Below are 24,044 nucleotides of genomic sequence, written 5' to 3' on the forward strand. Positions count from 1 at the left end.
GTTACTTGCTGTTCCCCATAGTTGGATTCCGTAGGTCCAGACAGGTTTTATTACGGTCTTGTAGAGGGTAATTTTATTCTGTATGTTTAGTTTGGAGCATCGGCCCGTGAGCCAATAGAGTTTTTTTAGTTTGTCTTTTAGTTGCTTCGTTTTATCTGAGATGTGTGTCTTCCACGTTAGTCTCTTGTCCAGGGTCATGCCCAGGTATCGGACTGTGTCCCTGCTAGGAACTGTTGCATTGTTGATGGTGACCTGGGGGCAGGTTTGTTTTCGGAGCGTGAAGGTTAAATGTGAGGATTTCTTTTCGTTGACTTTGAAGCCCCATTTGTGAAACCACTTTTCCATGGAGTCGAGACTTCGCTGGAGAGTGGATGAGGCTATTACCGAGTCTGCGTGGGTAGCTAATAGCGCTGTGTCGTCTGCAAATGTCGCTATTGTTATATCGTTTGATATAGGTAGGTTGGCAGTGTAGATGGAGTACAGTAGGGGTCCGAGGACACTACCTTGGGGTATGCCGGCTTCTATTGGGAATGTTGCGGAAGTGGCGTCTAGGCATTTAACCATGAATTGTCTATTGGTTAGGTAAGATTTTAGGATGGAGTAGTAGGGGTGGGGTAGGATCTTTCTAAGTTTGTATAGTAGCCCTTCATGCCATACTTTATCGAATGCCTGTTGGATGTCTAGGAAAACCGCTGAGCAATATTTTTTCTTTTCGAGTGTTTGGCTGATCGTATGAGTTAAGCGGTGGATTTGCTCTACTGTAGAATGATGTTTTCGGAAGCCGAATTGGTGATCTGGGAGTGTTTTCAAGTTCTCTAGGATTGGAAGGAGTCGGTTCGTGAGCATCTTCTCGAATAGTTTGGACAGGGTAGGTAAAAGACTGATTGGGCGATAGGAGCAGGTTTCGTATATCGGTTTACCGGGTTTAGGGATGAGGGTAATCAATGAGATTTTCCAAGCCTTAGGATAGTGTTCCAGGCGAAGGATAGCATTAAAAATCGATGTGATGAGTGCTATCCCTTTTGTGGGAAGTTCCTTGATTGCTCTATTGCCTATTAGGTCGTGTCCTGCTGCTTTCTTGGGGTTTAGGCGACTCATTGTTTCCATAGTCTCTGCAGAGGAGAAGGGTTCGATAGGAGGGGACATTTGGAAGGGGGTGTGCAGGTATTCAGTAGCGTCCGCGGCGGCTTGGGGGGAATGGGGTTTGAATACTTTTGACAAGTGTTTTGCAAACAGGTCGGCTTTTTCTATAGGGCTTCGCGCCCATCCACCTTGCGGACGGCGGATAGGTGGGATTATTTGTGGGGGGCGTGTGAGTTTCCTGGAGGCCTTCCATAGTGAGTAGTTGGCGTCGGCTGTGGGGGATAAGCTGGCGAGGTATTTATGGAAACAGTCGTTTTTATAGTTTCTTAAGGTTCTGGATAGCTTTCTAGTTGCGTTGTTAAGTTTGCGTTTGTCCTCCGGTGTTCTATGGGTCTGCCATACTCTTCTTAGTCTACGTTTTTCTGCTATTTTTTTAGTATGTATTGGGGATATTCTTGTTTGCTGTTAGATGGCTTTGTCGGTGTGGAGAGGCGGATTGCGTTTATTATGCTCGTGTTTAAGTATTCCGTGGCTGCTTCGATATCTTCCTTTGTTTTTAGTGGGGTGAAGGCTGAGGTTGAGTGTGTAAAGACTTCTCTGAAGAGCTGCCAGTTGGTGTGTTGGTTGTGAATGGAGCCATTAGGTGTATTCTCTATGATTGTTGAACTGACTGTTGCTATCACGGGAGAATGATCAGAGGAGAGATCAGCCGAGGAGTTGATCTGGACGTGTCTTGATGGGATATTTTTAGTTACGAAGAAGTCGAGAAGGTCGGGTATTTTGTTGGTGTCAGTAGGCCAGTATGTGGGTTCGCATGTGGTAAGGTAGTTGAGGTTGTTGTTTATTATGCTGTTTAAGAGGTTTTTGCCTCTTGCTGTAACCAGTCTGCTGCCCCATTGGATGTGCTCACAGGAAGTTCTCAAAGTCTTCTTTGGCGATGGAGTGTCTGGGAGGGCAGTATACTGCTGAAGTTGTGATTGTACTATGGCAGTCTTATATTGCTACGTTTGTTGCTTGGAGGTAGTCTTTCTGGAATGATGGAAGTTCGTAGTGCTTAATACTTGCTTTGATTATTATTCCGGTGCCACCGTGGGCCTTTCCGCTGTGGTGTTGAGTATGGTAGAATTTGTAACCATTTATTTTCAGGTAGCTCTTGTCGGTGAAGTGGGTTTCCGATACGAGCATTACGTCGACTTGCTGGTGTTTTAAGAAGAGTTCTAGTTCAAGTTTGTGTTGCGCTAGACCGTTGGCGTTCCAGAGTGCTATGCGCCTTGGTTTTATTTTGAGTCGGGGCGTGCTGATTTTTCCACGATGAGTGTTAGTAGCGATAGCAAGTGATTTATTTGCTCCGATTGTTTCTCTATTAGCTTTTCAAGCCTTGAGGAGTTGTCTGTGTTTGGTGGGTTGGGGACACTGTTTTGGGGAAGGTTACTTTGGCTGTTCGGGTTATTTTGGATGCCTTGTACTGCTTAGGCAAAGGAGGTTGAGGTGGTGATGAATTTGGTAGGACTGGGTGTTTGGTTGGTTGAGGGGGTTGGGGTAGTCGTGAATTTCGGCGGGCTGGGTGTTTGGTTGGATACCTCTTTTGCTCTGAGCTTTGGGTACCTGTTCGTGTATAGTATGTTATATGCTGGGCAGCCTTTGTAGTTGGCAGGGTGGTCCCCTTGGCAGTGGATGCATTTCGCTGGGGTTTCCGGTGATTTGGCGCACTGGTCAGTGGAGTGAGAGTCTGCGCATTTAACGCAGCGGAAAGTATGGTTGCAGTATTTCTGCGTATGACCGTACCTTTGGCACCTTTTGCACTGCACTATTTCTTTTTTCACGAGCGGTGGTTCGATCTTTACTATCGCGTTCATTAGGCGACTGATGTTGTAGATTTCCTTATTGTTCGGTTTTTGTTTAATGTCTAGGAAGAATAAGGATAACGAGTCTTTCGAGACTCTATGCCTTATATTACTTACGTTGATGACTTCGTGGCCGAGTTTTGAGAGTTCGTATTTTAGTTCGTCTATGTCTGCTGAGTGGTGTATGTTTCGTAGGACCACCCGGAAAGGCCTTTCCTGTTTGAGTTGGTAGGTGTGGAAGTTGGCGTTCAGGGTCCTGAGTGTCTTGGTGAGTTTTCTGTAAGCTTCTGGGTTCGTCGGCAGTATTTTTACTTTATTGTTACTTATCTTAAGGTTATATTCCTCCTTGCAGATATCTCTCTCTAGGGACTTGATCATTGTCTGTATGTCGATGACGTCGTCCACAAATATTGGTGGGGGAGGGGGGATTCTCTGTGAGTGTTGGTTTGGTGGCGGTTTTACGATTTCCATGGCGTCGTTTGAGGATTCCAATACGGCGAACCTGTTGCGAGTGTTTATTTGTGTTGTTGTTTCTATTTTCCTTTTCTTGGTAGTATTAGCGTCGTTGGTGTGGAGAGTTCTGCTACACTTCTGCCACGGGGGAGGTAGCGCGGGGTAGTTGCGAGTCTGCTCCGGAGAGCCTGGTCGCGATTGCTGGGCCATCATCGAGCTAGTTAATTCGGAATGAATAACTAGTCGTGAGGCTATGAGGCTAGTATTCGGGTTGGGGTTAGGTGCGTGGGATTTTCTTCTCCCTAAAGGGAAGGGGACACTTGGCTGTGTTCTCTTTCGACGGTTGGGCGACACGTGTTGTTTTCGGACTACGCTGGGCACTAGAGACACGTCTGCACGCTTCGGCACTCCACAGCGAACTGAAGCTCGCAGTTGAAGCGATAGAAAGCAACAATTAGAAAGCATCCAGAATTGGTTAAGGTAGTCATCTTAAGACAATGCAAAACCGCATATGTCTTTGGCTAGTAGGCAAAAATTGATACATTTCGGGTGAGTTGTCTTGTCGCACCCTCCAATTACCATTTATTCCAGTCCCTACAAAACTTCCTTAACGATTAATTCCTAAATATTTAATTTCTTGGAAGATTAAAAGGAGTAAATAAAATAGTCTTCTGGACAGAGATGTGCAAAATTCTATAACAATGGTATAATAAAGCTATCTAAAAGATGGAGAAAGGTTTATATCAAAAATGAAGAATACCGTACTGGATAAAGTTATATTGAAAAAAAAGAGAATCGTCTTGTAATTTGACTTTGAAAAAACGACACGAACTTTTCACTCAATCCAATAAATTAAACTCACATTTCACAAGTAGCATATTCCGGTTGCTCCAGTCTGTATCCCTCAATCAGTTTCTGATATTGTTTCTCAGCTTCCATTCCGGGATAAGGTGTCTTAGCCAATGTAAAGAACTCCCATAGAACTATACCAAATGACCAGATATCCGATTGCGTTGAGAAAACTCGATCTCTAATCGATTCAATGGCCATCCATTTTATAGGTAACAGTCCACCTCCTTTCTTTTTATAATTATTATCCTTGTACATAGTTTTTGCTAGGCCGAAATCACAGATTTTCACTACGTTGTTTTCGGCTAATAAGATATTTCTCGCGGCTAAATCACCGTGTAACACCTACAAATGATGATTAAATTATATTTCAAGCAAATGATTTTGTTTATATTTTTCATTTATTGATATTCATAATTTAATTAGCGAATTAATGAGGTTATTATCTTCCTCATTTCATACTACTTTCATATTGCGCTTTGAAAATTTTTCTATTATTTTTGATAGCTTAAAATTTATTTCATCAGATACATTTTTTAGTTGTCACAATATACTTCAAGTTTCATTTCGCATCCATTTACATAACTCGGAACCCACACGTGCGGGAACTTGGAAAATGACCACACTGCTTACATGTAAGCTTACTACCACTATCATACATCGACATCCATAATCTAATCTATGAGCTGCTTCCAGAACTAGAGTTACATAGATCATGTTTATTGAAAATGGGTGATTTTGAGCATCTGAATTCTATATATGTACATATATATGTCGGGTTTACATTAGAATTAGGGTTAGGGGCGTAAAACGAATCTTCGTTTGGGTTACACGTTGTCGTTATGCAATGGAGAAGACATTGACTAGTGCAAATACGATTATTATAGAACCGGACAAGTAACCGCGGTAGTTAGGTGCTCGAGAAACTAATGACAATGATCCTAGGTTCAATAACGAATCCGCGGTCGACGGGATGATAGATGAACGTATTCACAAAATCTAAGTCGGACGCGTAATATTCACTGGTCGTAAAGAGTTACTCCTTTCATCAATGAGATCGCGAGAAAGAATGTCTTTCCCGTCCCGATGATGCCACGGAGGAAAACTATAATGGGGTGTGTCTAAGGACACGAGATCATCGGATTCGTCGAGAAAAGCCTTCGTTCAGAAAGTAAGGGAAATTGGCGTTGCTGCTAATTGGTCAATCTCCATATCGGTGGTTAGAAAAAGATGCTAGCCGCCCTCGAGGGAAAGTTGCTAGTGGGAGACGCCGCTCGTTGAAAAATATGTCTCCCCTATCTTCCCGTAGTTGGGACAAAGACTGTTTGTCTGTTTGAAGGACTTTAGTTGACTAAATCTTAAGATTTATAACGGGCCCTCGAGCTAGCCGAACATGTACTGCGGAGACGCATCGACATCTGGCAATCATCTTACTCGAAGAATAGGGTCTGCGCGTGGCGAGCCACGGGACAGAAACCGTTGGAATGTTTACTGTCGCGTGTCGCCACGAATATTTCCTTTAAGGAGAGCTATAGAATTACTCCATACCTTTGTTAGCCAAAGCGTTCATCCCGTGACCGCGGCTACGTTCGGCGACTGACTGTCGCCTCGAGCCCAAGCTCATTATCACGACTCTCGAACAATTACAATCGGGTTGAATAACTACAATTGTTCAATCACAGCTATAGTAGACTCTAGGTTACAATGTTGCGGGATTATCCAAAATTCCAAAGGCTCCGGTGTTCTTTCATCTCCGACATATAGATTATAGGCAAGAGTTTGGTTGTGGTCTCTTGTGGCGGATGGTGCCTACGCTGAATGTTGTGACTGGGTCTTTGTATCCTGACTATGAGAAGTGAGGTGTTACTACTCTCGTTTATTTGATACTGTTGTGGTCGGTATTTGTGAGAGACGATAGGAAGACCCAGATACATCGAGTGTTAATAATAAGTGATCGTTAATAAATTTTTAATTACAGCGGAGAAGAAAATGTGTAATACGTTAAAAATGAAATGTAGAGAACGGAGTAAAAAAGGACCATGATGTTTGTAAGAATGCGAATAATAACATTGTGCATAATTACCTTTCAGGTAAGCACCTTCCACCACAAGGGACCACAATCGAAACCATTCTGTGTTCTTGTCTGTGTTATGTATGTACATATATAAAATTCAGATGCTCAGAGTCAATCCTTTTCAATAAACGACATGATCTATGTAACCCTAGTTCTAGAAGCAGCTCGTAGATTAGATGGTGGATGTCGATATATAATAGTGATAGTAAGCTTACATGTACTGGTTACAACGTGTTGTTATTGTCCAAGTTCTCGTGTTTGAGAATTCCAAATTAAGTGAATGGCAAATCAAGTGAATAATTCTTACATACAAACATTTTCCAGTTAATCTTAATCTAATCCATTTAGTTTACATTCTCCAATAATTGTGATGTAAATTATAAACCTTTGAGATTTACCTTTTACTATTTTATATACATAGCAAATTAAACAATTAAAAAAGAAGAGAAATTGTTGAAATGTACCTTTCTTTGGCTAAGATATTCCATTCCTCGCGCTACTTGGAACGCCCAGGATAACAAATCCTGCGTGCAGATTGGCTTCAAATTGTGATCTTTGTAATCACCTCGATAATTAGATCTCCATCCCGGTTGAGAGGAATTATTACTAAGAACACAGCCATCTGGCGACATACTAATTCCTTGAGAATCTGTAGTAGAGGTTTGACATGTTGCCGATTCGGTGGCTGAATCTTCGCTACGACTGCGAGAAAATGACAATGCCACGTATTTTATCCTGTCGTATGAACAAAAGAGAACACGAATTTGTTAACACCGTAACCCCATGCACAGCATCAGTAGTTTTATATTATAATAGCAGGGTTATGGGTCAAGAGTGGAAGGAAGCAGAAATGTGTAATAGTTCGCTAATTCTGTGTAGCGGTAAGTTAAAAAACATGGGACATACAAAAACAGTAGAGTTTCCTATATCCAAACTACAGTACTATAGTTTAAGTAATTATATAGAATAAAATACACCTCACCGATTCCATTGACTATGAAATATGTTGTCGAGTTCAAATTCTGACTTTTTCCCATATACAGGGTGGTTGGTAACTGATGGTACAAGCGGAAAGGGGGTGATTCTACGCGAAAAAAGAAGTCGAAAATATAGAGTAAAAATTAAAAAAATTAAAAAAATCTACAGTGAGATCCGTTATAACGAGACGTGATAAAGTGCACGCATACCGAGCGAAAATTCAAAGTCGATTTTCTCGAAAACAAAGCCTCAAACGAAAAATTTTTATTCTATATTTTCGTCTTCTTTTTTCGCGTAGAATTACCCCCCTTTCGCTTGTACCACCAGTTACCAACCACCCTGTATATAATCGTCGCTCGGGTATAGTTTGCGAGATATTCGCAAAAGGACTTAATCATATTGACGGTAATCATATTGTTGTATAACTCAATTTAATCCTGATTCATTGATGGTAATTATTTTTAAATAAAGAAGATATAAAGAAAATGAAACAGAGGAGAAAAATATGTGTATATCAAATGTATAAATCGATTGGGCTACAATCGAATTGGTGGCTCCTTCTCTTCACCCATTCAGTAGAGCGGTAGGAGAAAAAAGCTCTTTCCATAGCTTCTTTACTCTGACGAACTCTACAACCGCACAAGTGTACTATCAGCAGGCTAGTCGCCATTATATACATGTATATATAGGGTCCGGCCGAATAACACGTAAAAGTGGGCACGTTATGATTCCTTATAGAAAAATAAGAAAATAATATAAAATAAAATTTTCTCATTTTCGACTCAATTTTTGATAAAATCGAGTTTGAGAATTTATCAAGTATATTGAATATGGCTAATTGCCGACTGGATAACCTAACCTCCATTTAGTACTTACATGCGTACGATAAATTTTCAAATTTATTTTTTCGGAAATAAAGCGTCTTGAGAAAAAATTTTATTCTGCATTTTCGACTTATTTTCACACGTAGAATGACCTCCTGTCGATTATTTACTCCTGCCTGGTTTGGAATTAGCCATTAATTTATTAAGTATACTGGATAAATTTTCAAACTCGATTTTCTAACTCGAGAACAAAAAAGTTTTATTTTATATTTTTTAATCGGTTGATATGCAATGTTGCACTTTATTCTAATTTTCAAAACGGTAAACATGCAATAATTCGTCGAAAACAATCATTGAAAAATTCCTTATAGAACAAAAATCTTTTAAGTACATTGTTAAATAATATTTATAGTATGAAACGTAAATTGTTTTATAACTTGAAAGCTTAGCGGCGGTGATATGTATGAGGAAAAATTATTCAAAATGTCAATCTGGACAACATATTTAAAAATTAACGAAATCGGCGAATTAATACTCTAATCCACATAATTACTCAACTCCGTTTATACGAACTTGATTTATATGAACGGAATTTTACTTATTGCCTGATTAATTTAACTCTGATTTTCTATTAACTGAACAATTATCCAGTTATATGAACATCTAAAATGTATCTGTGTCTACTTATATTTATGTTTAGACAAATGGTTTCTGTCGACGTTTTGGCAATCCGACGAATTCAAAGTTGCATCGATGCAAATAGCCACCAATTCGGATATCTCTTATTATGATGCAAGATTTGTTGCTTATTTTCTCTTTATTACCGAATGACCTCGCATTAAGGCTCGTTGAAATCGTAACTAAAATAAACATTCTCTATTCTACTAGGAATAAAAAGCTATAGCAAATAATTTAAAAAGTGGAGATGGTTTTGAAATGCCCGAAAACCCTCAACCTACAAAAATATCATTACCGTCATACTATAGCACTTTCTGTATCATTAAACTATTGTAAAAAATGTTACTCTATATCTGTAGAAAGAACGGAGATATTTAAGGTGATCAGAGTTATTAACACAGTCAGTATTGTATGAAGTATATGGTATAGCTATTTTGGATATTCCATATCTTTCTACATATTGTGTTCACGCTATAGTCTGGATTTCTTATAAGTGCATTAACATCCGCAATCTAGTTATTAGCAAAAGTTCTATTCCAGCGAAAGAATGTTCGGACAATAGGAAACTCGAATATTATGGTATTCGATTGAAGGTTTGGGATACGAGAGGTTTTACGGTATGATTTTTTCGTTTTCAAATATTCTAATGTTAAACACAGTGTTGCATTCTGAGATTAAAATATTTATAGGATACTGCTAATAGTATTGTTAGAATATTAACATACAATGGGGAGTTGGTTATTTTATACATATAGATTTTAACTGTACACATTTTCATTTTCACGAGCTGCATTCAATCGATCATTTAATTGTGTAATGGAATAAAACAAGCAATTATCAACGAGTATATTAATAAATAGGGATATTATTATGATATGAGTTTTTATGTGGAAGTGAAAAACAAAAGCAAACCTGTTGTTGCTGCTAACACTAACAGATCTAGTTAAAAGATCTAAACCGATAGTAGCATCGAATTTGTCAGTTGCAGGGTCAATTTGGTTGATGAAATCAGCCCTGTGTCGCAGCAAATAATTGTGCAAATTTCCAAATCGGCAATATTCTACGATCACTAATAATTCACCTATTAAAAGAAGATCAGAAAACTATCAAGATTAAAGCTTAAACTCCACCTAAAAAATATTAATATTTGGCAAATTATTAGGTTAATATTATTTCTCAAAAATTAGACTTCAGTCGAAAAAATTCAAATTTCATTTCAGATATTATAGGTAAAAATTCAAATTTTTGAAAAAAAGTTTCATATATTTTAACCAAAATTTAATAATTAAATAAAATTAAATTATTAATAATCAAATATACAAATTTATTTATTATTTGGTAATATTAAATTCACATCTAAGAATTAATTTTCACTTACAATGAATATTTCATAAATAAATAAAGAGTATTTAAAACATTAAATTTTCAAGGAACATTATTCAAGTGATGATAGAATCGCCTAGATTTTTAGGTAGGGTTTAAAAAGATATAACAGAAACTTTATAAAAATAATGAAGGAAAATGCTATTAAGTTTAAGAACTAGGTCTATTTATGTGAAAAACTGTCAGCAAACTTCAAATAGAGACTTTTGTGATTTTATCTATTAAAATATCTTTAAATTAATATTAAATAAATACAAAGAGTTTCTCTTCCTGCGATTGTGATGTGTCGATACGTATAATTCCATTCATAAGCATTAAGACACTTGCAAAGAGACAAGGTACTTAAACCTGACAAATTATTAGGTTGATATTTTTAAAAAATGAGACCAGTCGAAAAAATTTTATTCTATATTTTTAACTTATTTTCAAATCTAGAATAATTCCCTTGATTATCCTCTCAAGCTAGGAATTAGGTAAATATATACTGTATACTTGACAAATTTTTAAACTCGATTTACTCAAAAAATTGTGCTACAATTTTGTTATTCTTGATTTCCCTCTTATTTTGAGCCATAGAATTTATTGAATAATTTGAGGCCACAGGGTATAGAGTCTTTTTCAGCGATTTTATAATCACGTTAAACATAGTAGCAACTTTTTGATTCAACTTTATTTGTTATGCAAGTCCTGCGTTATACGGATGCTATACGTGTTATTGTAGTGTTCCTTGTAAGTCCTGGATCTATTATATGATACGTACGTTTAGAAATGTTTTTCGTGCAAGCACCGAGAAGATTAACGACGTTCAAGTGCTTTCCAAGGTGCACCATAATTTTCAACTCACTGGCAAGCGCACGAACACAAGTTGGAACTGTTGTTCGCCGAACCATTTTTACAGCCACAGTCGTTATCGGTTCGTTCTCGCAAATTCCTTCTGCTTCCGCTTTCATAACAACGCCAAAAGCCCCGCTTCCTAATTGTTTTCCTGTTAAACGTTTTGCGTAATCAAGGTATGTACGTACCACCAAATTCTATTTCGCTATAAAAATAATATAATTAATACCTACAATTTTGTATCTTATTTGACATAATCTTGTTTAAATTGGAAAAGCATTATAATACTAATCATGGTTGGACACTCTTTGTTTGAAATAGAAATAATGAATGAAATCTTATTTGAGAAATTAATTATTTTCAAATGATTTATTTGCCAAATATTTGATTACTACGAATAATAATAATAGATCAAATAATTATTCATAATAAAATAACAAATTTATTCGAAGATACTTCCAAATCAATTACAATCTTATTCGAAAAATAAAATATTTCCAAATATGTTTGCTAATTATTTGATTATTTCATATAACAATACAAGATAGAGGATAACAAACAGTTGTTTTTCGTGTATAAGAAATATATTAATGAAGTATTCATTGTTGAAACAGGTAGATATTGAAACACTGACAGATCAAGCAGTGCGAGATTTAAAAAATTTGAGAAAGAGCACCAGAATTTTTCAATAGGAAGAATTTTTTAAACAAGAAAATTAAAAGACCATTTTTAAAATAAGAAGACAACACCAGTAATTTAATTTCATGCAACTATACAATACGTATGCATAATTTCAAAAAAAGAAGTTTTGAACAAGTGTAAACAAACAAGTGAGTCGTAATATGACTAGTAAACCGATAAATGTGACAGTATTGTTGATAAAATAATAATGTTAAAAATATATAATTACATACAATAATTTAATTAACAAAGAAACAATCTAATCAATGCATGTACAATATTCTTTTAGATAAATTTACATAGTTAATTTAATTTTTAGTTAAACGTAAAAATTAATTGTTAAATTAATTGCTAAATATTATAAAATCTGATTCTTTTTAGTATTTTTCTTATGCTAAATGCGTTTACAAAAAAGTTACGCATAACTCTGCTTAACTTAAATTTTTTATTCTATTTATATGACATTTCATTTAGAAACCTACATTGCATTTTATAATTACAAAGAGAGCTTAAAATTTTCTGTTCTTATATAAGTATGAAGTACAAGAAGATGTAAGATGATAAATTTGATAAAAAATGCTAATTAAATGTTATTGTTTCCATTTATTTTTTATTATTCTAAGCTCAATTTTTGTACAGGGTGTTCAAAAATCATTTTTCATGGTTTTGGCAGGTGAGTCTACATAGATGTTCGGATTGATAAAGGTCTCTTAAAAAACATGTTGCAGAATTCACCCTGACCTTGTATTTCCCAAGCATAAGGATCAAAAGTCTCAAAGGAACCATGGATGTCAATTTAACCGTTCTCTTGGAAAAATGTATTAAAGACCGTTCGCGGAAAGACGCAATTGCGAAGAAGCATACCAACGAGAGTCGTAAATTCCCGTTACGATTTGATCGATAATCGACGCCACGAAATGATCGACCTAACCTATTTCGGTTAAGATACTGGAGGTGGTTGCATTGATGCCAACACTTAGTTAACAAATTAAAATATATACTTTATTTCTAAAAACTTCGAATACGACAAGTCTACGAATGTATCGCGTGTACAAAGCGCAAGTCAAGTTTTGACGGGTCAAAAAACGTAAAGTAGCTCAAACTTCTGTGACGATGATGCCGCGGAGAACTGGTGATGGGTGTGTCTAAGGGCACGAGGTAAGCGGATTCGTTGATGACAATTTTTCGTTAGTCAGTTCTGCCCGTGCAGCCGAGCTAAGCGGACGTGAAAAACAGTGCTTAAGAAAAAGTGCGGCAAGTGGGGAAGAGAAGGTTACGAACGGCTACGCCCATAGCTAAATGGTGGAAACCCGTGTCTTCTACTAAGAAGACTATTATCAAATCTAAAATGCAAAAACACATCTCACCGATAAAAATAATTAACAAAGATGAACAATACTACATAAATAAAACAACAAAACATATCGAAACCAAGCCAACCAATAAACCAAGAACAGGACTGCTCAGTTACAAACGAAGTTGATATGGAAACCAATAAAGAAACAACTCAACAGGATGAAAACTGGGAGGTGGCGAGCTACAACGAAAAACGAAAAATAACAGGAAATCCAGATACAGAAAAGCAGCGATGGCTGCAAGAATTACCACTAAGAAACTCCTTCAGCTCACTTACGGAGGAAATAGACGATGACACAGCAACCAAAAACATAACTAAATCAACGCACATTACAAAACCACCACCAATATTTGTCGAGGCCCAGATAATAGACCCGCTTATAAATCGACTAAACGATATAGTTGGGAAGGAAAATTACATAATAAAACAAACAAAACTAGAACAAGTAAAAATACAAGCAAACACCTCAGAAAGTTATAGGAAAGTGATAAAAGAACTAAAAGAAAAAAATGCTATATACCACACGTACCAGCTCAAAACGGAAAGGAGTTACAAAGTAGTTATAAGAGGACTACATCCAAAAACTAACACAAAAAACTAAGTGACGAATTAGCAAAATGTTGGCCACCAAACAAGAGCAATAAACAATATGACAAGATACGACGCGAAGCAACCACTATCTTTATTCATAATAGAGCTGGAACCTAGCACCAACAACAAGGAACCAACACCACGCTACAAAAAAGATATACCACAATGCATACTGTGTCAACAATACGGACACACTAAAAATTATTCTAACAGAAGCCCGGCATGTGTTAAATGTGCTAAAAACCATCTAACACACTGTTCCTACATAGGGAAAGTAGAAGAAGTTAAATGTTACAACTGTAATGGAAACCACCCAGCCAGATATAAAGGAAGTGAAATCAGGAAACAACTACAACGTAAACTGTTTCCACCACTTCGCAATAGATCAGTCGATAACTGCCAACCACAACAAAGTACAACGGATAACGAAGCAACATTGAAAGCACAAAATGAAATAAAAGCTATAAACAGAAACACAGATCCCCAAGGAAACCGAAGCTACGCGCAAGTAACCCAAAACATTAGACAAGAAATGCCCATAAACAATCAGAATCAAAGCAACAACACCGAAGACGCTACAGAAATCAAAGAACTACTAAAACAATCCATCAGATACACCAAAATACTTACAAAAATGATAAGCGAACAAAACGCAGTCCTCAGACAGCAAACGGAACAAATCACAGTCATGCTACAACTACTTAGAAACATGTTGAGCAAAAAATAAAAATAGACATGCTTAAAATAGCAGCCTGGAACTCTAACGGCCTACAACAAAGGGCCCTAGAAACTAAAACATTCCTGTATAGCAATAATATCGATATACTACTCGTTTCAGAAAAACACTTCACTATAAAAAGCTATATCAAAATACCGTACTACACCATATATGATACCAAGCATCCCTCAGGAAAAGCACATGGGAAACAATCAAAACAAATTAATAACTTACTATTATTATTAACACTCATCATGGATAAATTAATAGGCCCCGACGCAAAATAAAACCAATACGCATGGCTCTTTGGAATGCCAGCGGTCTAGCTCAACACAAATACGAACTAGAACTCTCCCTAAAACAACAGCAAATCGACGTAATGCTCGTATCTGAAACCCACTTCACCGACAAAAACTATCAGAAAATACATGGTTATAACTTCTACTATATCCAACATATCAGTGGAAAGGCTCACGGCGGCACCGGAATCATTATCAAATCCAGTATTAAGCACTACGAACTTCCATCATTCCAGAAAGACTACCTCCAAGAAACAAACGTAACAATAGAAGACTGCCATGATACAATCACCACTTCAGCAGTATACTGCCTTTCCAGACACTCCATCGCCAAAGAAGATAACAACCTTTGATAACTTCCTTGATGCTCTGGGCAATAGATTCATAGCTGGAGGAGCTTGTAAAGCCAAACATACCCAATGGGACAGTAGACTTATCACAGTAAGAGGCAAAAATCTCTTGAATAGCATAAACACCAACAGACTCAACTACCTCACCACATATGAACCCATATACTGGTCCACCGACACTAACAAAATACCTGATTTACTTGTCTTCTTTATAACTAAAAATATTTCGCCAAAATATGTCCAAATCAACTCCTCGGCGGAACTCTCTTCAAATCATTCCCCCGTTATTGCAACAATTAGTTCAACAATTATCGAAAATCCACCTAATGGCTTTATTCATAACCAACTCAACAACTGGCAGCTCTTTAGAGATGTCTTTAATCATTCAACATCAGTCTTAATTTCCCAAAAAACAAATGAAGATATTGAAACAGCCACGGAATACTTAAACACCAGCATAATAAACGCTATCCGCTCTTCCACACCTGCTAAGAGTTCTATCAATAAACATGAATACTCCCATCACATATTAGAAAAAATCGCAGAAAAACGTAGACTTAGAATAGTATGGCAGAGTCATAGAACACCTGACGACAAACGCAAGCTAAATAACGCAACTAGGAATTTAACCAAAATCATTAAAAACTATAAAAATGACTGTTTCCAAAAATATCTCGCCAATCTGTCTCCCACAGCTGACTCCAACTACTCACTATGGAAGGCTTCCAGGAAACTCACGCGTCCCCCGCAAATAATCTCACCAATTCGCTATCCGCAAGGTGGATGAGCGCGTAGCCCTATAGATAAAGCCAACCTGTTTGCTAAATACTTGTCTAAAGTATTTAAACTCCATTCCTCCAAAGCTGCAGCGGACATTACTGAATACCTGCACTCTCCCTTCCAAATGTCTCCTCCTATTGAACCCTTCACTTCTCTAGAAGTTACAGAATTGATTCGTCGCCTAAATCCCAGGAAAGCATCGGGACATAAGCAAATATGTAATAAAGCAATCAAAGAACTTCCCATAAAATGGATTGCACTCATCACATCACATGGATTGCACATAAGTTCTGGAAAATATCACTGATAACTCTCATACCTAAATGCAGAAAACCAATACACGAAACTAGCTCCTATCGCCCAATTAGTCTTCCACCTAGTTTGTCAAAACTATTCGAGAATCGACTTCTTCCACTCTTAGAGGATTTGAAAACACTGCCAGATCATCAATTCGGTTTTCGGAAGCAATATTCTACGATAGAGCAAATTCATCGTATATCACATAATATCAGCCAAAATTTAGAAAAAAATATTGCTCTGCGGTATTCCTAGACATTCAACAGGCATTCGACAAGTGTGGCATGATGGGCTTTTATTCAAACTAAAGAAAATCTTACCACACAGCTGCTACTCCATCCTAAAGTGCTACCTAACCAATAGGCAATTCATGGTTAAATACTTGGACGCCACAACCACAACATTTCCAATAGAAGCTGGCATACCCCAAGGCAGTGTCCCCGGAGCCCTGCTGTTCTCCATCCACACTGCCGACTTACCAACTTTAACAGAGACAACCAAAGCGACATTTGCTGATGAGGCAGCGCTATTAGCATCACACGCAGACCCGATAATTGCATCCTCCACTCTCCAGCGAGGTCTCGACTCTATGGAAAAGTGGTTCCACAAATGTGGCTTCAAAATTAACGAAAATAAATCCACGCGTGTAACCTTCAGGCTGCCAAAACAAACCAGCCCTCAGGTGACCATTAACAATATAACAATTCCTAACAAGGATTCAGTCAGATATCTGGGCATGACTCTGGACAGGAGAATGACATGGAAACAACACATCATAGACAAATCGAAACAACTCAAGGCTAAACTTAAAAAATTCTGCTGGCTCATTGGCCGACGTTGCAACGTAAGCACGCAGAGGAAAATTACGCTCTATCCAACTATGGAGAACAGCAAGTAATTCCAACATTGAAATACTTCAACGCTTCCAATCGAAAACTCTAAGATCTATAATAGATGCACCCTGGTATGTTACCAACGAAGCAATACATCGCGATCTCAAGATACCCACGGTCAAAGTAGAAATAACAAAATGTAGTAATAGATGTATCATAAGAGTTAACAACCATCGAAACCCCCTAATTACTAAATTACTTAATACGTCGGACCAGAACCGCAGGCTAAGAAAACACTATCCCTTGGACCTAAGCACTAGATTCAGCTAGATATTTCTAATAAATAATATTTACGTATTTATAATATTATTATTTATAAATTATACTTATTTATAAGTTATACTTACTTATAATGAGTTAATAAGTTTACTAACATATTATAAATAATTATCCATGTCACTGCGCCATGCCAGAGACTCTTACTCAAAATTCTCAATGCGAGAATTGATTGTAAAGTACTTGTAAATAAAAAAAAGGGGGGGGGATGAACGCGTTGTCTAAGAGAGGTATGGGGTGATTCTATAGCTCTTCTTAGAAGAAATAGTTGTAGCGGCACGCGACAATAAACATTCCAACGGTTTCTGTTCCGTGGCACACCACACACAGATCCTATTCTTCGGGCAAGATGATTACCAGATTTTTTTTTTATTTACAAGTACTTTACAATCAATTCTCGCATTGAGAATTTTGAGTAAGTTTCTCTGGCGTGGCGCAGTGACAAGGCTAATTATTTATAATATGTTAATAAACTTATTAACTCATTATAAGTAAGTACAATATGATTACCAGATGTCGATGCATCTTCACAGTACATGCTCAGCTAGCCTGTGGACCCGTTATAAATCTTAAGATTTAGTTATTTAAAGTCCTTCAAACAGACAAACGGTCCTTGTCCCAACTACGGAAAGATAGGGAAGATCTATTTTTCTGACGAACGATGCTTCCAGCTAGCAACATTCCCTTAGGAGCGGCTAGAATCCTTCTCTAACCACCAACATGGAAATTGACCAATTACCAGCAACGTCAATTTCCCTCACTTTCCGAACGAAAGCATCTCTCCGAATCCGATGATCTCCTGTCCTTAGACACACCCCATCATAGTTTTCCCTTGCAGCATCATCGCGACGGAAAATTATTCTCTCGTGAGGTCGTATTAGCGAATTACTTAACGTCTTTACGCTCAGTGGATTTTCCACGTTTTAACAAAGAGTTAGTAATACTTGAACCATAGATAAGCAAGTTGAGTACATCTTGGACTTTGGAAGGAAGCGCATTTTGTTATCCCGTTTACCGCGGATTTTTTATTTAACCTAGGATCATTATCATTAGCATCTCGAGTATCTAATTACCACGGTTACTTGTTAAATTCTGTAATAATCATATTTGCACTAGTCAACTACTCTTTTCGTCGATGAGATCCCAAGAGAGTAACGACTTACGACCAGCAAATATTACGCGTTTCATTAACAAAGAGTCAGAATTAGAGTTTGTGAGCACGTACATCTATCATCCCGTTGACTGCGGATTCGTTATCGAACTTAAGGCCATTGTCACTAGTGTCGCGAGCGTCTAATCGCCGTGGTTGATTGTCAAATCTGTGGTATCCATACTTGTGTTAATAAACCGTACCTTTGTTATACCGTAACGATGACTAATTTCAATGAAGATTCATCAAACACCCACAACCCTATCCACAACGCCACTCCGACATATATATATGTCGAAGCCTCCCCTTTGGAACTTCGGGATAATCCCCTAACACCGTAATCTAGATTCTATCATAGGCGTAATTAAACAATTGTCGTCTTTCGATCCGATTGTATTTGTTCGAGATTAGTGATAATGAGCTTGGGCTCGAGGCGATAGCCAGTCGCTGAACGTAGCCACAGTCACGGGATGAACGCTTTGTCTAACAAAGGTACGGAGTAATTCTATAGCTCTCCTTGAAAGAAATAGTTGTAGCGGCACACGACAGTAAACATTCCAACGGTTTCTGTCCTGTGGCTCGCCACACGCAAATCCTATTCTTCGGGTATGATGGTTACCAGATGCAGACGCGTCTCCACAGTACGTGTTCAGCTAGCCCGAGAGCCGTTATAAACACTAAGATCTAGTTACCTAAAGTCCTTCAAACAGACAAACAGTCTTTGTCCCAACTACGAGAAGATAGAGGAGACTTATTTTTCAACGAACAACGTCTCCCGCTAGCAACTTTCCCTCGAGGGCGGCTAGCATCTTTTTCTAACCACCGATATGGAGATTGACCAATTAGCAGCAACGCCAATTTCCCTTACTTTCTGAACGAAGGCTTTTCTCGACGAATCCGATGATCTCATGTCTTTAGACACACCCCATATAGTTTTCCCCTGTGGCATCATCGGAATGGAAATTCATTCCTTCTTACGACCCCATCGACGAATAGAGTAACACCTTACGATCAGTGAATATTACGCGTCCGACTTAGATTTTGTGAGCACGTTCATCTATTATCTCGTCGACCACGGATTCGTTATTGAACCTAGGATCATTGCCATTAGTTTCTCGAATATATAATTACCACGATTACTTGTCCAGTTCTGTGATAATCGCATTTACACTAGTTGAAACCTTGGTAAAAATGTATTGTGTGATTAGAAGATTATAAAAATGTGTTTTTCATATTGTATTCTTTGAATAATGCGTATGTTTCGCATATTTATGTTTAAAAGCGTATCCAAAAATATATTACGTAGCATTTACTTATGCAATATATTCATTTCATCAAATTAATTTAATTTATCGGAAATGCGTAAAGTGCTAACAATAATAATATGTAATCGACATCAACAAACCACGCTAAATGGTGTATTTACATATTTGCAATAGTGATTAAACGTAAGACGTGGTAGTTTGTATTTCCAATTCGGATAAATCGGTGTGATTTATCGCATCATTATTTGTAATGTTAATCATATGATGAACAAGAAGTAAATGTATGGGAAATTTTCTTAAATTTTATAAAAAATGAATATTTGAAACGATAAACGAACTATATTTTATATACAAATATCATTGGTTAAAGTGTGCAAATTTGGACAGAGTGTTTGTAATTTATTATAACACAAACTATATTTACCAGAATAATTGCGCAAGCATTGTTAAATATTACATCGTAAATGATATTTAATGTATTAAATTTACTATTATACCTATTTTACATGTTTTATCTATTTTATATGTGCATAAATGTTATATATGTGTAGATAGGTATCTCCCGTACTATACAACTCCGAACTCTTACAAAACGATTCCTCTCTAAAATGATTCGAGAATGCGGGAAATCACAGAACGGAACGGCACTTTTAATGTATTCACACATCTGCGTATTTTTAATACGTCTTTAGTTCGTGGATTATTAAATCTTTGCACTCAAATTTTTTTTGCTATAGGGAAGTAGTAACTTGAAAATTTTCTCATAAAAAGCAATGAAGTTCTTACAACTAACGTAAATGATTTATGAATCAAAGATAAACTAGTTTCCTATCGCTTTCTTTTCTAGTGAATACATTTTGGGGGGGGGGGGTGTAACTTGCTTCTCAGCATAAAAATATATTAGACAACACATAAAAATTAAAAGCTTTTAGACATTTACGAGACACAATATATGTTTTTAGTTAATTATATATATGTTAAGATTCCTCACCTAATTTCAATTTTTCCCGAGGAAATTCCCATTTCTTGTCGTAAGGAAGCAATTCTGCTTGATCGTCTACTGTTAACTCTGGATTTAAACATTCTACTGCTCCTTCTTCGAAATGCATCAATCCTGATTCCATTAATTCCTTTCTCATGATCTAAAAATATGGAAATGTAGGAAATGATATAATAATAGTTATTGATATACATATTAAGACAACAATTGGTTATATTTCGGAAGATCGATTAATGAAAAATTTGAGTATAGTCCTTTGTAAGAAACATTGGAAAACAAAAATAAGAAGTGAGAGAAATTGTTAAAGTTTTATTCGAAGATATTATATTAATATTTGTAAAATAGTTGAAAGAAAATAAATGATTTTCACTTATATAAGAAGAAAATTATTCGATAATTCGAACAATTTGTGGCATGACTAATTCTAATCGATTCGATATTCAAGATTCTATTGTATTTCATAACATCAAGATAATTTAGAACATTAATAGACTACTTGATCTATATACAAATTTATATTTTTAGGAACGTGATTAAAGAAATGGAACTTAGATGGAGATTTGTCCCACCTTTTAAATATTATAATTACTTTACCTCGAGCATTCTGTTTATTAATCCATATTACGTGCATTCTGTGCATTTTTCACATTCAAATTTCATACAATTTCATAAGCATTCGCAGACTACTAATTAATATTCAATAATATAGACTTACCTTTTCACGACGAATTTTGATTGTGAAGTAGGTTAACAGAGTCACCACTGTGATCAATAAAACAAAGATAAGCACGATCAACTCCATAGGAAGTTCTTTCCCTATAATTTTTAGAAGATAGAGTCATTAATAATTTTGGTATTTTTTCATGGGCAAGAAGATGAAAGAAACAACACAATTATCTGAAATATTTGCGATTATCTGATAGGTATTTCCAATTATGACAAAAGTATATTTCTTTTGCAGTTGTATAAATATGAGAATTACCCGAGATTAGTAGAGATAAATTTCTATCTATACATTTCACAAAATATCTACAAAATTTTTTGTGAAAAATTCTGAATTGATTCTTTTAACCACTCTGCTAGTTCTAGTGTTCATGTACGATTTCAAGTTGCTACTATTTGGAAATTGTTATATACAATACATATATACATATATACATACATATATACTACTGCAGTATCGTGGACAGATTGCCTAAGAAATATCGGATGAACTATAAACAATTTTTTTTTTTTGGAAGAATTTTACAATCAATTCTCATTGACAATTATAAGTAAATTATTCTGACGTGGTACTGTGTCATGTATAATAAGTGATTATCGTCTGCTTGATTCTAGCTGAATCTAACGAACTATAAACAATGTTGCAAGAAAGTCTAAGTGCCGACTGGCCCAAAGGGTCGGCAAACCTCAATTTGTCGTCAATCCTTCAGTTGAATAGTTCAACTGAAGAACGGAAGAAAGTGTCACACGCTCAAGAAAGGCCACCCGCTCAGAAACAGTAATAAAGTAGACAAAACATCCTGCATGCCACAGTTATCGAAATAATAACAAAACAGTAACTGAATAGCCGCCTCTGATATACATCCGACGATAACCTCTCCAAAGGGACTAAAACCTCCATATAAAAACCCTCCTACATTAGCGCTCAACACATTATTCTGTTGTAATACTTTGAACCGTCACTCTGTTGGATTTATACAATAAAATTTCCATCATCTTATACGAAGTTCAATTTCTTTACCTTATTTGTGAAATGTTCGAAATGCGACGCGAGGAGATTGTCACGACCGGCATACTTCAAATCCGATGGACTGACGATGGAGACAAAGATGTGGCGGCACTCGGCGACAATGTATATCGCTGAAGTACCTAATGAACCATCAACATCCCAACGGTCCTTCCACCGAAGGTTCTAGAAGAAAGAGCATGTGGCAACGGTCGTGGACGCCTAGGAAATGCATGGACGGTGGGGATGTTGAGGGATGACAAAAGAAAGTAATCGGATCCGATCGAAAGTCAAATCATAAGAGTCAGTCTTAGAAAGTCGCGTCTAGAGTTCGGAAGTGGATTGTAAAGTGGATTGTTGTTAGAAAAAAATAAGGTTTTCTTTTTTTTTATTTTTCACCTCAAATTTCTTTTTTTTATCTTGTTATTTTACGTGACAAGATCACCGGCGGTCTATCGGTTTCGTGATTTCTTGTGTCTTCGACGTGACAAAAGCGTACGGTGTTCGTGATCGCGGACGGTTACAGAACACGTACGTGATATGAGAAAAGACAAAGAGATGCTTAAGGAAGAAAGACGAAATCGGCAGACGTTAACTAAGAGTCGAGTTGTGAGGAATTGAGAGTTGAATTGCCAAGTTGCTATGAGTCGTAAACTATTAGTTGTGAGTTGTGAATTATCTATTTAGTTGGCTTAGTTATAGCACATTATTGTACTTAATTCATGTTAAATAACCATCGTTTCCTGTTTAATCCATTGTAAATAGATTCATCTATTAATAAATTTATCATTTAGAATAGAAAACATTGGAAACCCTAATTTCTAATATTTCCGAATAAATAAATTCTATACTACATCTTGGAATAAATTTGCAAGCAAACTCAGTAATACTAAGCGTTAGCTATAAAAGCTAAAGTTTTGCAGATGTAACATGTTAAATTAGTCTGATATAACTACAAAAAAAGTAATGATGACTTTCATTTATTGTCTAGTAGAAAATAGAGAATAAACTAAATATTAGTTGAAAGACAGTATTTGGCCGGTGGAAGCTCTGGCAAACTTAAATTAATATTTCACGATTTTTCGATTCTGTTATCGCCAAACATTCAAGTAATGAAACTTGACAGATTCTCGTGAGATTATTTCTGCCATGACGTGAACTACTGCTACCAGATATTCTTTTCCAACTAATACAAATTTTATCTGATAAGAATTTTCTTGATAATAAATGAATATTTTGATTATTTCTTTTGTATTTACCTCATATTAGATCTGTTAAACTTTCTGATGAAAGAGGGAGAGAGTGAGTGGATCATTATTCTCATATATTGTTGTATAAATAAAAAGTAAAAATCAACGAATTATAAATTGAGGTACAGTAGTAGTCAATGTTAGTGTGAAATAATTTTCGATGAATAGATTGATATATGAAATGTTGCGTTTTATTCAGATTTTCTATTGATTAAAAATGGATGTGACGAATACTACACGAAACAAAGTCAAGGTCAATTTTCCAGGATCTTCTTTAACAGATCTCCACCGACTGCAAAGCATCTATCAAAGCCATATTATCAATGGCATATAACTTTTAAATACCCTGTACATATAACATTAAACATAAGTTGTTTTATAACTTGAACACTAGAGTCGAACGGTGGT

The 24,044-nt window shown here is 36.5% G+C and overlaps 1 protein-coding gene across 4 annotated transcripts in view; it reads right to left on the reverse strand.

The window, feature by feature from the left end:
* LOC117238328 (vascular endothelial growth factor receptor 1) overlaps positions 1-24,044 on the reverse strand; it is a 63,915-nt gene that overhangs the window by 6,344 nt on the left and 33,527 nt on the right. For 3 of the 4 annotated variants that reach the window (XM_033503174.1, XM_033503173.1, XM_033503177.1), the window contains exons 16-21: positions 21,373-21,473; positions 20,649-20,799; positions 10,927-11,151; positions 9,696-9,864; positions 6,768-7,038; positions 4,243-4,574 (exon numbers count right to left, since the gene is read on the reverse strand). In XM_033503174.1, coding sequence (XP_033359065.1) covers positions 4,243-4,574; positions 6,768-7,038; positions 9,696-9,864; positions 10,927-11,151; positions 20,649-20,799; positions 21,373-21,473 — 1,249 coding nt within the window. The remainder of the gene's footprint in view (positions 1-4,242; positions 4,575-6,767; positions 7,039-9,695; positions 9,865-10,926; positions 11,152-20,648; positions 20,800-21,372; positions 21,474-24,044) is intronic. The other variant, XM_033503176.1, reaches the window with a different exon arrangement.

Source organism: Bombus vosnesenskii, unplaced genomic scaffold (assembly GCF_011952255.1).
Source record: "Bombus vosnesenskii isolate JDL3184/JDL3185 unplaced genomic scaffold, Bvos_JDL3184-5_v1.1 scf7180000013449, whole genome shotgun sequence".
Classification (NCBI taxonomy): domain Eukaryota; kingdom Metazoa; phylum Arthropoda; class Insecta; order Hymenoptera; family Apidae; genus Bombus; species Bombus vosnesenskii.